The sequence below is a fragment of the Thermobia domestica genome, chromosome 12 (assembly GCF_964235325.1).
Source record: "Thermobia domestica chromosome 12, izTheDome1.hap1.1, whole genome shotgun sequence".
Classification (NCBI taxonomy): domain Eukaryota; kingdom Metazoa; phylum Arthropoda; class Insecta; order Zygentoma; family Lepismatidae; genus Thermobia; species Thermobia domestica.
Genome location: NC_137465.1, coordinates 32,050,771 through 32,065,372, shown reverse-complemented (window position 1 = coordinate 32,065,372; position 14,602 = coordinate 32,050,771). Strand labels below are relative to the sequence as shown.

Sequence of the window (14,602 nt, the reverse complement as noted above, 5' to 3'; positions counted from 1 at the left end):
AACAGAAAGGCCAGTTTATGTCAGTGTTTCTCCAAATGATGCGATGGTCGAAAATGATCCTCAGAAGCCCAATTGAGATCCTTATCCTGTGTGCTGTGGCCCCATCTTGTTGAAAGCACATCTCAGGCATGTTCTCCACTGCACAAAGCACAACAGTCTCAATCATGTTTCGATATCGATCACAAGTCATCGTCACCGCATTGGCTTTATCATCTTTAAAGAAGTATGGTCCAATGATCGTTTGTGATGTCATGCCACATCATACAGTGCACCTCACAGGATGCAGTTCGCACTCATGCATAACGTGTGGGTTTTCACTGAGACCAGAAGTATTGCCCCCTGTCACGAATCAAGTGTTACATAGGGCCCGTATCACTGACGCCTATAATGGCGGACATCTACCTGAGATTGTATTACACACGTAAGTGTACACAAAGTTATTCACAGTTATGACCTGTTCGAGACTTTTAGCCCACCCTGTATAAAGAACTTTTGGTAAACCAAACTCTTTAGAAAGAAAAAGGAATAATAATAATAGTGTAAATTTAGACGTATATTCTGTTTCTACCTGGATGGATATGTTCTGGACTCCTCAGTACACTGCTTCTTGCCTTACATGTTTAAAAAACTAGCTTCTGTCTTTCTCTGACTAACAGTACAGTAAGAAATTAAATTATTAAAACTGTCTATCATTTGTTTAAAATATCAAAAAGTTCAAAGAATAAAGAATGAGGAAAACTACAATAAATCCTACAACATATATAAGTCTTCTGATCAGTACTTCTTTGGCTCCTTTAACACTTCGAATAATCTCGTTATTCAACAAAAACACTGTCTTGCTCTCTTCCAGTAACTGTTGTTTGGTTTCATCATCCCAAAATTGTGATATGCTATTCATTGCTTCAGCAAGTTCTCGTTTCATTTTAGCAATATTCAATGTCCCAAAATCTGTCACTGCATTCCCTTCGGTTGATTGTGTCGTGAAAGGCCACAATTTGCTTAAAACGTCCCTTTTCTTACGTAAAATTTGTCCACCCGACAGTAATCCCATATACAAATGATATATATACACCGTCAATAGATAAGGATTTGTCTCCTCAGCTTTTTTAAGATGAAGCAAATATTTGCAAACGCTTTCACGGGGTTTGTAATCTTTCTTCCAATCTGGTCCAAAGTAAAAACTCAAGTCTTTTTCAAAAGCTTCCTTTCTTCTCATGCCTTCAATATCCAAGTCTCCAATAAGCGTGTGCTTTAGCCTTTCCATGGCAGCTTCCAAGTAACTGAAGATTTCGTAGAATACAAGAAGACCCTCACTCCATACCGTGTGATGGGAAATGGCTGCAACAATACGAAACGAAAAATAGTAAGTATTCAAAATAAACATTTGTTTGAAGAAATTCTTAATAATAATAACGTTTTAAAAACTTAAGAAATTTACAATAATCAAGGATTCAGGTTTTGCTGAAGTGTGTATGGGAACTCAGCATTCTAGTTTCATAACTGAAAGGTCCTGGTTTCGGATCTTGAGTCCGGTTATCGTAACGGGCGTTTCCCAGGATTTTCTCCACAGTTTCCCTTTAAACATACAGGTTCTGGGCTTCCTTACAAATTTTCGTCTCAACTCTCACTTTATACCAAACTTTATGGGTACAAAATGGTCTTATAACAACCATACGTAGTCCTTTAATAACAAATATTTGCGTGAATTAGTGCAAGGTCACTTTCTCATGTAATATTTGTTTATGTAAACGAAGTATGCAGATGATTGTCATTCGGAATATCATTAAAAGTGTTCGAAGAAGTTTGCTTGGAAACGATATCCTCTAGTTTTCTGGCTGATATAAATCATTAACGAAAAATCAAAAGCTCCTTTCTCATTTATATATAGCTCGTTACTTTCCACTCTTATTGCTATCGTTGGAATATAGTGTTAAGTAGTTCCAGATTTTCATTGATTCATACATTGTGCTTAACGTCTCTTGTTAGCACCCACGCTGTAAGAAACGGGATCCTACTGATTAAAGTGGAATCTGAACCGCTACCCACGTTTGTATCTGAGGTATGCATTGTCACCGGAATTTAAACCCAGGAACACATGTACGTTAAACACTTGGCTCCATGCCCAAAAGTAGCAAATGCTGTAGAACTTAAATGTGAATAATGAAGTACTTTGGACCCATCGAAAGTCCTTGTTCATTGGGAGTGTTCCGTTTCTTTTAAACATTGATAGTACATAAGATAGCTTACTACGGATATCGTACCACATATACATTTACAGGAATCCAACAGAAGTCTCCTACAAAAACAGATTTGCAACCACTCAGCCATGAACGAGCTGTTCTGTTACACACGACAGATGTCGAAATTAAAGAGCAATTGTTTTAATTGCGCATCGTCTTAATTCTATCACTGTGTGTTCTTATAATAATAATAATAATAATAATAATAATAATAATAATAATAATAATAATAATAATAATAATAATAATAATAATAATAATAATAATAATAATTTTCCATTAGATAATATTATTGATCTTCAAAGTAAATATTGTCACAATTAAATAAACAATGCTGAATGTTTTACATGAAAATTTAAACAATTTACATACTTTCGATCAAAATTTGTTGAACAGAGAATATGTATAATGTATAAATTACACAATATTGGAGTAATGAGCTATGTTAGTCTTTTCCTAGACACACTAATTTCATAATAATTTACTACATTTACTTTTCTGTTAAATATAGTATTCCTTTCGAAATTAAGCGGAAAAACATGTAGAAGATTTAAAAGTAGAGATCTGACTACCGATTAAGTATATAAAATGTGATTTGAACATAATACCATATTTTCTTTAAAACCTTAGTATTGGTGAAGTTTTACAACAGGCCATCACACTAGGACTACCTAAGATATTCTTGATTGTATTAATTTAAAAAAAAAATCATTAATTTTAAAATTTTAACAATAACTGATAATAATAATAATAATAGTATAGTTTATATGAACAAACACAGGTTGGAATATTTTGGCTGTAGGGCAGATTTCAGATCGTTATTGTTTACCATCATAAAAGGAAACGCCATCATACCTCTCCGCAGTTCACTTGTGGATTGCAGCGATAGAATGTTAATTTTTGCTGACGCGGTATCCAACGTGTAGGGACCTCCTTCCTTCCCCCCCAAAAAACTTCGTAATTCGATATACATTTGTACACTTTCGTAATAAAACTATACTTGTTCAGCAGAGAAATAACTGATATAACCTAAAGATTTGATGTGACACTTCATCTGTACTCTTTCTTATAAAAGCAATCTAGTTCTGTATTTTTTTTTCTGAGAATTAGGTGGAAGTGCTTAACAATTACTTATCGTCTTTTCGAGTGCAGAATAACACTGGTTCAATACTACTTATGCGTAATGTCTTCACTCAAAGGCAAACCTAAAGACAACTTGTCTATTTGCCAGCCCGTTACTCGCTAGTGCAAAGTTAAGAGAGCAAACGTAAATACGCAAGCAATTATATGATTCTTTACAGCAGTATTTCAGCGTCGCCACATTGCCAATCTAAACGAAAGAGAAAGAAAAGTGAGAGGGATTGCGTTCAAAACTAATAACAGCTGTTTTAGTACATATTCAGGTTTAGGAAATATACAGAAAACTAGTAGTATTATAAGAAGATAATAAACTATAAACTTGTACTTTCAATTAGTTATTATGTGTTAAGTTCTTTTTTAATGTTGCAAGGCTACCGCCGGTAGCCTTGGTTGCTTATAAAACACGCCACTGGTGAGAAACAAACGTAAGGAAAAATTCTCAGAAAGTCTGCAAATTGCGTAGCGACCAAAACTGGCCAAATCGATGTTTTGTTTACTTGTGTTTGAAAAAAAAAAATATATCCTCAGCTGACGTAATAAATTTGACGTAACATTGCAAGAATTAGCCTGGGATTATGCGTAAATTAACCGAAAATTTCGACAAGGGAGCAAGGGCGGGCCAGCAGAATCGTCGGGCATTTGTCAAATTTGTGTTTCGTATTTAACGGGCATTTGTCAAATTTGTGTTTCGTATTTAATAAATTATCTTTTACTACAATGTTTCACTTGCGCTCTTAATGGAATACCATTGATCATTACAATAACACTGGTCGACATGGGTTTTGATGTCTGGAAATAATTGCTATTTTGAACAACTATTTTGATACTGATCCCAAAACTGTTTCTTTTGTTCCAATCACCCACAGTTTTTCTATTTTTACCCGGTAGATGGCAGGGCGCATAATATTACAATAATGGATAATTTAGACATTCAAAGTTTTGTTGTAAATTCCTAAAAGTAACCGAAAGAAATACGTAATTTTTTGCTGTTATAGCTAGTCTCATTAACTGATGTAATAAAATTGCAATTTTTTCATGTATCATATTACTTAATGTAAGAAATCCCGGTAAGTGTCACGTAAACAATTTATGTATACACAGCTCTAGGATACGTTGTTTTGATCAAGTTTCTCTGCGGTTTGTTGCTTTGAAACAGTGAAACAATCTCATCTAGAAAGTGTGTGAACTCTCCAGACATTTTTTGAACATTTGCGGATGTTATGTAGTGAAGAGACAAAGACAACGTGTAACAAAATTTGTGAAGGATGCATACAATGCATATTTTGGAATGAAATTAGGTGACCAGGACAAAAAGTGGGCCCCACATACAGTTTGCAAGACTTGTGTGGAGGCTTTGCGATAGTGGTCATATGGCAAGAAGAAAGCCCTGCCGTTTGGAATCCCAATGGTATGGAGTGAACCAAAAAATCAGAATGAACACTGCTATTTCTGTGCTGTTAACGTTAGTAGTTTTAGTGCTAAGAACAAAAGTAAGGTGAACTATCCAAACAACATACAATCAGCTATCAGACCTGTAGCTCATGGGCCAGATATACCTGTACCATGTGTACCTACCTACTATTGTCGAAAGTTGTTCTAGTGACAGTGAAGTTGAGGTAGAATTAGAACAGCGTGATGATGATGCATTGTATCCTAGTACGAGTACTAACACTCCAAAGCCACTTACACAACATAAACTTAATGATCTTGTGAGAGATTTAAATTTACCAAAAGAGAGTGCCCAACCTCTTGGTTCCCGGTTGAAGAAAAATTCTCTCTTGTCTCCTGAAACACATTTTTCATGGTACAGGCACCGAGAGAAAGAACTACCATACTTCACTGAAGAAGAAAATTTAGTGTATTGCAACAACATAAGAAAAGTGATAGAATTCTATGGTATTGCATACAATGCAACAGAATGGAGATTCTTTATTGATGCATCGAAGGCCAGCTTGAAAGGTGTTTTGTTGAGCAACGTTAATGTATTACCATCGATTCCCATAGCATATTATGTGTTCTTGAAGGAAACGTATGAAACGTTGAGACTTATGCTCGTAAAAGTGAAATATGAAGAACATGGTTGGTCAGTATGTGGCGATTTTAAAGTGATAGCATTGTTGTTAGGTCTCCAATCAGGGAACACAAAATTTCCCTGCCTTTTGTGTGAACGGGACAGTCGGGACAGGGAGAATCATTGGAAAGTGAAAATGTGCCCATGTAGAAAGTCTCTCTCTCCAGGAAAGAATGTGACACAACAGCAATTGGTGCCACCGTCTAAAATGCTACTCCCTCCATTGCACATTAAGTTAGGAATCATGAAGTTTAGGTTCGTTAAAGCATTAAACATGGATGGGGAATGTTTTAAATACATTGCAAGTAAATTTTCAGCAATCAGTGATGGGAAACTGAAAGAAGGCATTTTTGTTGGCCCTCAAATAAGAAAGTTGATGCTTGACCGTGAATTTGAGCAAATAATGACAGAAACTGAAAGGGAGGCCTGGGTTAGTTTCAAACTGGTAGTTGCCCATTTTCTGGGAAATGAAAAACATAAGAACTATGAACATTACGTGAAAAACCTTTTGGAAAATTTATGTAAACTTGGAAGCAAAATGAGCCTAAAGTTACATTTCCTCAACTCTCATCTTGATTTCTTTCCACGTAATCTCGGAGATTACAGTGAGGAGCATGGGAAGAGATTTCATAAAGACATAGCAGAGATGGAAAGGAGATACCAGGGGAGATGGAACGTTAACATGATGGCAGATTATTGCTGGATGCTGAAAAGGGATGTTCCCGTATCGAGCGTCAGCGATGTTAGGAAATCGAAGCGAATGAAGTTTGATACTAAGTGACGTAATGTATTTGTGATTTTGTATGTAGGTGTAAATGAAAATGTACATTTACATTAACATTAATTTTACAATCTTGTGGAATGTCGCATACATTTAAGAACTACAAAAATTGTGAGAAATGCCTGAACTTAATATGTAATACGTTTCGTTAAGTCCCTTATAGGCTTAGTAATAAAGCAATAAACCTGCTGATGCTAATATGTTTTAACGATTTGTGAAAAAATGTGACGTGATAGAGAGAAACAGATTTTATTTTTGAAATCAGCATTAAAAATCCATTCGAAGTTACCTATTCATTTCAAAACATCGCTCAACTTTTGAAAAAATGTCGACCAGTGTAATGGGAGTGCCTACGATCAGGTAAGGGCACTACGTTTAGTTATTAATGAAAACGATTATAAAGAAAAAAATACTATCCAAAATTTGTAGTTTGAATGATTTGCTAGTAAACTCTAATCCTCTATCAGATGTTATAACGAAGATCAACAATTTATTTGAAACATCGTAGCTTATTGACGCATAAGAAAGGAGTACAATTATGACATAAGCTGGCAAAAGACATTCTATACTGTAACTTTACAATACATATTTAACAGCAAAATAATTACAAATTAGATTTTTCAGAATTCTGAAGGTTTAAATACACTTTCAACAATAGTCAAATACTAAAAACGGATCTTTGTTCCCTGGGAATGCAGACACATTAAAACTGGTATCTTACGAAGTGATCAACATGTTTGAACTTTATTCCTCAGAATTTTGCGACAGAATTCAACAGAAGTGATTAAAGTCTACATGTAATGATTCGCAAGTGCAGGAAATACCTAAAATATTGCAGAGTTGTACATACAAAAAAGTATACGAACACGTAGAAAGTATTGTTACGGGGAGCCTGTTACTTTCCCTTCTAGCGAATACTGCATGAATCATTTTGAGTTATCATATTGAATAACAATTCAAATTTATTAAATACTACAGGTAGGCTGATATTATAGTTCACAAAACCCAAGGAACAACTGCAAGCACTTTCAGAGATTAACTAAACCAATTTGATCCAAAAGAGTTGGTGAAAGATAACAGTTTGAACGTCTTGGACTCAATGTTCAGTAGACAGGATAATAAATTTATTTCCAAATTGTACAGAAAATGTCCTCCTAAGACTATTATATCCACAAAAAATATGTTCATTATTCTTATTTATTTAGTGGATAGACAGGTTTAATCCGCGAAAGATACCAAATAATTTTCGGATTGAATAAGAAAAATTATGAAAGAGATACTTTGGAAAAATTGAATATCTATAATTCTCCGTACAAGGTTACTGGCCTAAAATATCATTTAACTTCACAGCTCGAATGGTTGCTGAAAATTATGGTTCTCAGTTCAGTTACAAACCTCTAGTGAATGATTTTTTTTTTTTTTTTTTAAGTCACAGTTTAAAGAAGTACTTTGTAGAGAATGCAGACTTTCATAAATATATTTGGTCTATTTTAATGTAATGGTACCTATACTACCATGAATATATATATTGGAACGAGGGTTAAGAAACATGTAAGGGATACCAATGTCAGGGATTCGAATATTAAGATTTTTAAAAACACTTAGGCATATCGAAACACGGAATTAAAGAAAGAAACCAGAATTATTCGGAAAGCTGCATCGTCTTTTTATGTAAGAACGAAGAATCTCACTTCAAATTTAGATCAAGGTAATCCACATACAGACTAGGATTATGCAATAAATAGCTCTATTTAAAAGTAAATGAAATGAAGTTTGTAGATTCACGTTCCACGATTATACCATGTAGACTAAACCATGCGGATGATTAATGAAAGAAAATGATCATGAAAGAATTGGCGGAAAGAGGATGTGGGAGGAAAAAACAGAACCCCATTAAAAAATTAATACTTCTTGAGGTATAGACTGCAGTTTTTATGTCTGCTTAGAGAAGCTTTACACAAGCAGGATTTGTTAGGTCCTGCAACGATTTCCACGGTGCAACTAGCACCATATTTGCATTATAATGTGTGATTTTCGGTTGGAAGTTGTATCAGGCATATCTGTTGATATTTATTTATAGAATTATTGTTAACATTTGCATACCAATATTTAAATTTTTCTGCATAATTTGAGATTTGCATATTTTTAAATGTCTGACCTATCGTATATTTGTTTTGCATAATGAAAGGGGATGACTGAATATGGTGATAAACATGGCCCGGATATTGTCGACAAGTCAACTTTTTTCTGTTATGCAAAGGACAAGACAAGTTCAAATATAAACGTTATACATCAACTCTAGGTTCTAAAAATATATATTTTTAGGGTCAACTTTTGGTCACTTTTTACCGTTTTGAAGTTTCATGTCATTTTTTAATATTTTAAGGTAACTTTTAGGTCACTTACGGTCTTTTTATTCTTTTTCTTCTACATAAGGAAATCTTAAAATAAACACTGTTTAGGGATTTGGAAAACACGAAGTTAAATAATCTTTCCCTGCTTCCTCATTATTGGGTAAAAAAAAAAAAAAAAAAAAAAAACTGTCAGGTGATGTTGGCAACAGCGTTCTGTGTAAATTGAAACGTGTGCTGGAAAGAAACAACTGATACAATACTTCGTGTGCAATTTCAAGTGTACTGCAAGGTGAAATGTTATCCTCCAAAGTTGAAGGTTTAACCCCAATGACATAGTTCATTTCAAGTATGCTCCCATAGCCTCTGTTGAAGTTCAAAGGAGTTTTCCCAAATATAAGAATGTGCTAGCGAACAGGCGCTCATTATTCACTAGCGCATGTTTACTGTTATCTACTGTAATGCTGAATAAGGTATTAGCTAAATTTTGTGACGATTACAAAGTAAGTTCCTGAATTAATTTGTTGTGTCACAGCTTACAAAATGTTTATATGTTGCTTAACTGGATATAGGCCTATATACCTGTAATGAAAAGAAATGCTTAACTATTTACTAAATTGGGCAAAGTTTAGTTTTAATATTATTGCTTATTTTCTTTAAAAAGCAAAGACACAAATGATCAATGGAATGCAACTAACAGAAACAAAACTTTTGAAAATGAGTAAGAAATGGTAATTAAAATCCAATAGATATTTAAAAAATGTCAATGTTTAAAGTAATAAACGTTTTTAAAAAGTCAATTTTAAGGACAACTTTTCTGAATTTTAGGGTCATTTTACAGGAATTTTAGTGTCACTTCATAGGTCACTTTTGGGAAAATTTTAGGTCAACAAGATCTGGGCCCTGGTGATAAATATATGTTAAATTTTATCAATTTAATTATTATTACTGTAAATTAACTTCAAATATCATCAATATCTATGGATAGTCCTAAGATATTAATTTCTTCAACATTGGATACAGTAACCATTTCCTAAACGCAGAAGATGCATTTCAGTATGAAAGAAGAAGAAGAAGAAAAAAGAAACAGACAAGTTGTGGGTAGCAACGTATCTATCCACAAAAGAAGAAAATATAATTAGAGAAAATTTCAGTTTACTTCTCCTATGTTAGAGAGGACTACTAAGATAATCGAAATCCAGTAATGATTGGAAACGATGGTGTACATGCCATACTGGGCGACATCGAGACGGCGATATGCTTTGTATTCCAAGCTCTCGGACTTCTCGTAGCTTGCTGTGAAAACATAGAAGACAAAAGGTGTGAAATAAAATGTACTTGACCGTATTTCGCAGGGTCTGCAAGCTTTGTGCCTGGTTTTTGGTGCTATTGGATCCGAGTCTATGTTTTGTTTCTCTCTCTCTCTCTCTCTCTCCTGCTGTTCATATGCTACAAGGACGACTATTCATCCTAATATCTTCTCTCCCGTAGTTAAGAAAGATTACAGTCATCTCCTATCATTATTATGTTTATTTGAAAACACAGAAATATATAGAAATTATATTTATGTTTAGTATCACCTGTGCGATTTATGTTTCATTTTTATTACAAACCAACAAAATTTATTTCGAATCATATCTGCTTCCTTTCTGTGGTGCTGCGAGGGGTGTAACGTATTGACTACAACGGCAGAAACATCCTGACTACGTGTATCTCACTTAGCAGACAGATATTTCCAAAGAAAGTGTTATTTCATTGTCTATTAAGCACGTCATGTTGTAATTATCATTCATATAGGTCGTCTGTATTATATATAAGTTGTGTACATATAATAATCCATTTTAGTTCAATGCATTATCGTGATATATGTAGAAACATTCAATCACAGGCTTTGTGCTAGGGAGTGCACATGGTAGCTTAGTTGACACTTTGGCCGTCAGAGGTCAATGACTGACAGAGTGCAGGTGGAAGGAGTAGGATATTTGCTAGCACTTCTTTTCAGAAGTTAGGATCAGAATAAACCTCAAAATTAAGATACTTATAGATAAGTAATTATAATAAATTAGACATGTATAGAAAGCCTGAAGTTTGGTGTGTACCGTTATCAACCTGATTTACTGTGACAACGAAAATTAATACTAGTAATTATCAAAATATTTTGAAAAGTGTAGTTTCCAGACATGCTGTCGCTAAGGGTGGTGACGCCTTACGTCTCCTCACCTTGGCATAAGAATGGTGTGCTAGCTCAGTGCGAGCCTATACATTTCTTGGTTTTGGGGTGTTTTTAAATATACTGCAAGGGTGCCGAGATGGGGATTCTACTTTGAGCTTTTGAACAGTGAACATCAACTTCGTGTTACAGGAGATTAGAGTTTTAGTTCTTGAAAAGTGGACAGTGAACATTCTCTCCTTACTTCATGTTTGTTTAATAAGTCGTATACCAAGTGCTACCATGTAATTGGTCATCTGAGATAGAAGAACAATTTACAGTAGTGGCTTTACCGCTATATAAAGTTCTGTGATCTGAGCAAGGCTTTTGACTGTGTTGACTATAATCTATTATTAAACAAACTGGCGTATTATAGTGTAGGAAATGCTGGTCTAAATTTATTCAGGACTTACTTTAAGGATCGCAGACAAGTGTTATGTGTGGAAGGGAAAAGTCACATGGTGTACCGCAAGGCTCAGTATTTGGGCATTTGTTTTTTATTTTAATGGTTAATGATTTACCAAATTGTGTAACTAGTCACTCAATTTTATATGCAGATGACACAACATTTCTGTGTTAGCCACGACTTGAAAAAAATAGAAGAAATCACAAAAAGTACATTATCTCAAGCAGAATCATGGTTTAAAACGAACGGTTTTTTCCTTAATAAAGGTAAAAGGAAACATTTAAACTTCAGTTTAAGAGATATGGCAATTTGGACAATGTAAAATTTTTGGGCATTATAACTGATAACGAATTATCATGGGACTCTCACATTCAATATATTACGGGAAGACTTTCTAGAGTAATATATTTGATTAAAAAAAAAAAAAAAAAAAAAAAAATGTGAAAAATCAGGTACCACAGAACCATGTTAAGATCCGCATACTTTGAGTTTTTTCAAAGTATTTTACTATATGGTATGCTGTTACGGGGAAATGGTAGCCATGTGAATGATGTTCTGTTGTTTAAAAAAAAAAAAAAAAAAAAAAAAAAGTTGTTAGAATAATGATGAATGTAGAGAATACGTGCCATTGTAAACCATTATTCATAAAATTAAAAATATGACGGTAATCAATTTGTATATATACACAGTGTGTTGATGTACATCAAGGGCGAAACGTCTGAAATACACTATAGGCAGGACATACATTCATGTAACACCAGAAATAACAGGCGTGTCAATGTACCATATTTAAGATTAACAAAATTACAAAATAGCTATGAAGCCATGAGTGTATGGTTGTATAATAAATTGCCTATAGGACTGACACAACTACCTACGGATAGTTTCAAAAATAGACTATACTCTTAGTTAGTTGAAACACCATTTTATTCAATAGATGAATTTTTGGAATGCCATAATATTTAATATTTTAAGGTGATAATATTTAAGTTATGTTATTGTGGTGAACTTAGTACTATAGCACTTATTGTAGATAATGAACAATCATTATTACAGTGCACTTGTAAGATATAATTTGACGTTGTCTATGGCTATGTTGCTGATTCGACAATTTATTATTATTATTATTATAATACATCATCGGATATGTGACAGCTAGTTATTTGTGAAACTGTTGATAAAACTACTTTTCGGTGACAGAACTAAACACTAAACCGACATGTAAAATGTTGCTCTACAAAACTCACAAGTAACCAGAAAGTATATATTAAAAGTGCAATATATATTCCGTTAGTAAATAGTAACAGACAAAAGTATATAGTTAATACAAGATATTTACGTCAGCAATTATATATATAAATATATATATATAATATATATATATATATATATATATATATATATATATATATATATATATATATATATATATATATATATATATATATATATATATATATATATTGTGTGAAAAATTAAATGAAATCTTTGAGTTTTACGTCCCACGATTATGCCGGTTAGGCTAAAGGAGACGGTGATTATGAGTAATGAATGAAATGGTGGAATGAAGAAAGTGGGAGGAAACGGGAGAACCCCGAGAAAACCCACGCACACGGTGTTTGTCCACCACAAAGTTCACTTGGCGGGGGCTATATATTTGTGTGAAAAATGCTACAAAGTCAATTTAAAAAAATCTCTAATTGAGTAAAACTCAGAAACTAACCTGAAGCTATACTTCGTGTAAATAGTTTACATTGTGTTTTATGTTGTTCCATCCATCTGACAAACTCTGTTATTCACAAACGAAATAAACTTAGTTAATAAGTAATCCTAGAGCAGCGAGGACATGTGCTATTTATTTCGAATTTCATGGTTAGTTTTCGTCAAGCTGTATAACTAAGCGGTCATAATAAAAATAGTTAACGATGTCTGTAAGTGATCAAAAGAGCTTAAATGCAGTGGATCATCGGATTAGAAGCGGTATATATAATTGCGAGGCGACAAGTTTAGCTTGCTATTAGGAAGAAGCAAGTCCGGCGCTGGATTTTAACGTGGTAGCCTTGTATGGGGAAACCACGGCAGACGAGGGAAGATAGTTATCGTGGTAAATTGTGCACACACTCAGAATTTAAATAAAAATATAATTTCGGAAAGAATATATTAAAAATCTTATTTTTTAACTCAATGAATTATTATTTTGTGCTGTTTATCAGTGCTCTGTGTAATGTTATTGGTGAATTATTAAAGTTAATTAAATGGATTTGGATCCTCATCTGTCTACCCTAAGGAGATACAAAGGTATGTGATAAATAAATTTGAACATGTTGCTTACTTTTCAGGTTATGGAAACTGTGGAGATATTAGCAGTCAGTAACTTTTCCATTATCAGTTCTGATAGTTCGTATGTGTCTTTTTGTGTATTCATCAATATCAAGAAGTAAAACCACTGGATAAGACCTTGAGATCTAAATTAAATTTCAATTCATTTTGTTCAGCTGATCAGATTTCTGAGAATTTAAACTACTTCAGAGTTTTTTAGTTTGGATGTTGAACTATTCATACTTGATGTGTATTTTGGTAATCAGAAGACAAAATAATTGTCCTACAGCATTTAAATTACATCTTAAATATTAATTAGTAATGTTTTACATTTAATCATTTACATATTCAGTTATATACCATTATTTTAGGTCACCGCGCAAAATTTCCGGTCGCTAGGACGCCATTGGAGACTAAAAATTTAGAGCTGGCAACCAGTGTTCAGTAGGAATGGTTTCTGCCTAAACACACAGGGCTGCGCAGTTTCTGTTTCGCACGAAAATAATTGTCACTGAATGAGAGGATGTAACGTACACTGGTAACGTTACATTCTATTTGCAGAATGCAGAATGTTTGAATTTTCTTTATTTCAGGTTGTTGCAGAATGTTTGAATTTTCTTTATTTCAGGTTGTGTTAGGTTATACTTTATTCCTAAAAGTACTAAGTTGTGTTTAATCTGTTATTATCCGTTTGATTATTATAGTTATTATTTTATACTGATACCATACGTGGCCTACGTAATTTTGATCTGCACCATAGCCTGGGTATGAGTATTTTCTACCTGCGCGGTAGGCTATGTGATTATATCTAGAAACTAGTTAGGCATCGACTTAAATTAATTCAGTATTAATACGTAACAAATGTTTTATGTTTGGTACATATTATTGACCCGTGTATATCTGCAGGACTTCGTTAGTGGAGAGAAACCTTATTAAGTAATTATTACATTGAAGTTGAAAATTTAACATCGCTACCCATTGTAATAAAAATGTGTATGACCCTTTTACTCTCAAACATAATCTATAATAATAACTGCAGATTCACGTAAAGTTCTGCTATTATATGGAAATGTAAATACATATGT

General features: G+C 33.5%; 1 protein-coding gene across 1 annotated transcript in view; it reads right to left on the bottom strand.

The window, feature by feature from the left end:
* Nucleotides 1-540: 540 nt before the first annotated feature.
* Ho (Heme oxygenase) overlaps nucleotides 541-14,602 on the bottom strand; it is a 31,180-nt gene continuing 17,118 nt past the window's right edge. Inside the window, exon 3 of the mRNA XM_081733607.1 lies at nucleotides 541-1,338. Within this exon, the coding sequence (XP_081589733.1) occupies nucleotides 698-1,338 (641 nt within the window). The 3' untranslated portion in view covers nucleotides 541-697. The remainder of the gene's footprint in view (nucleotides 1,339-14,602) is intronic.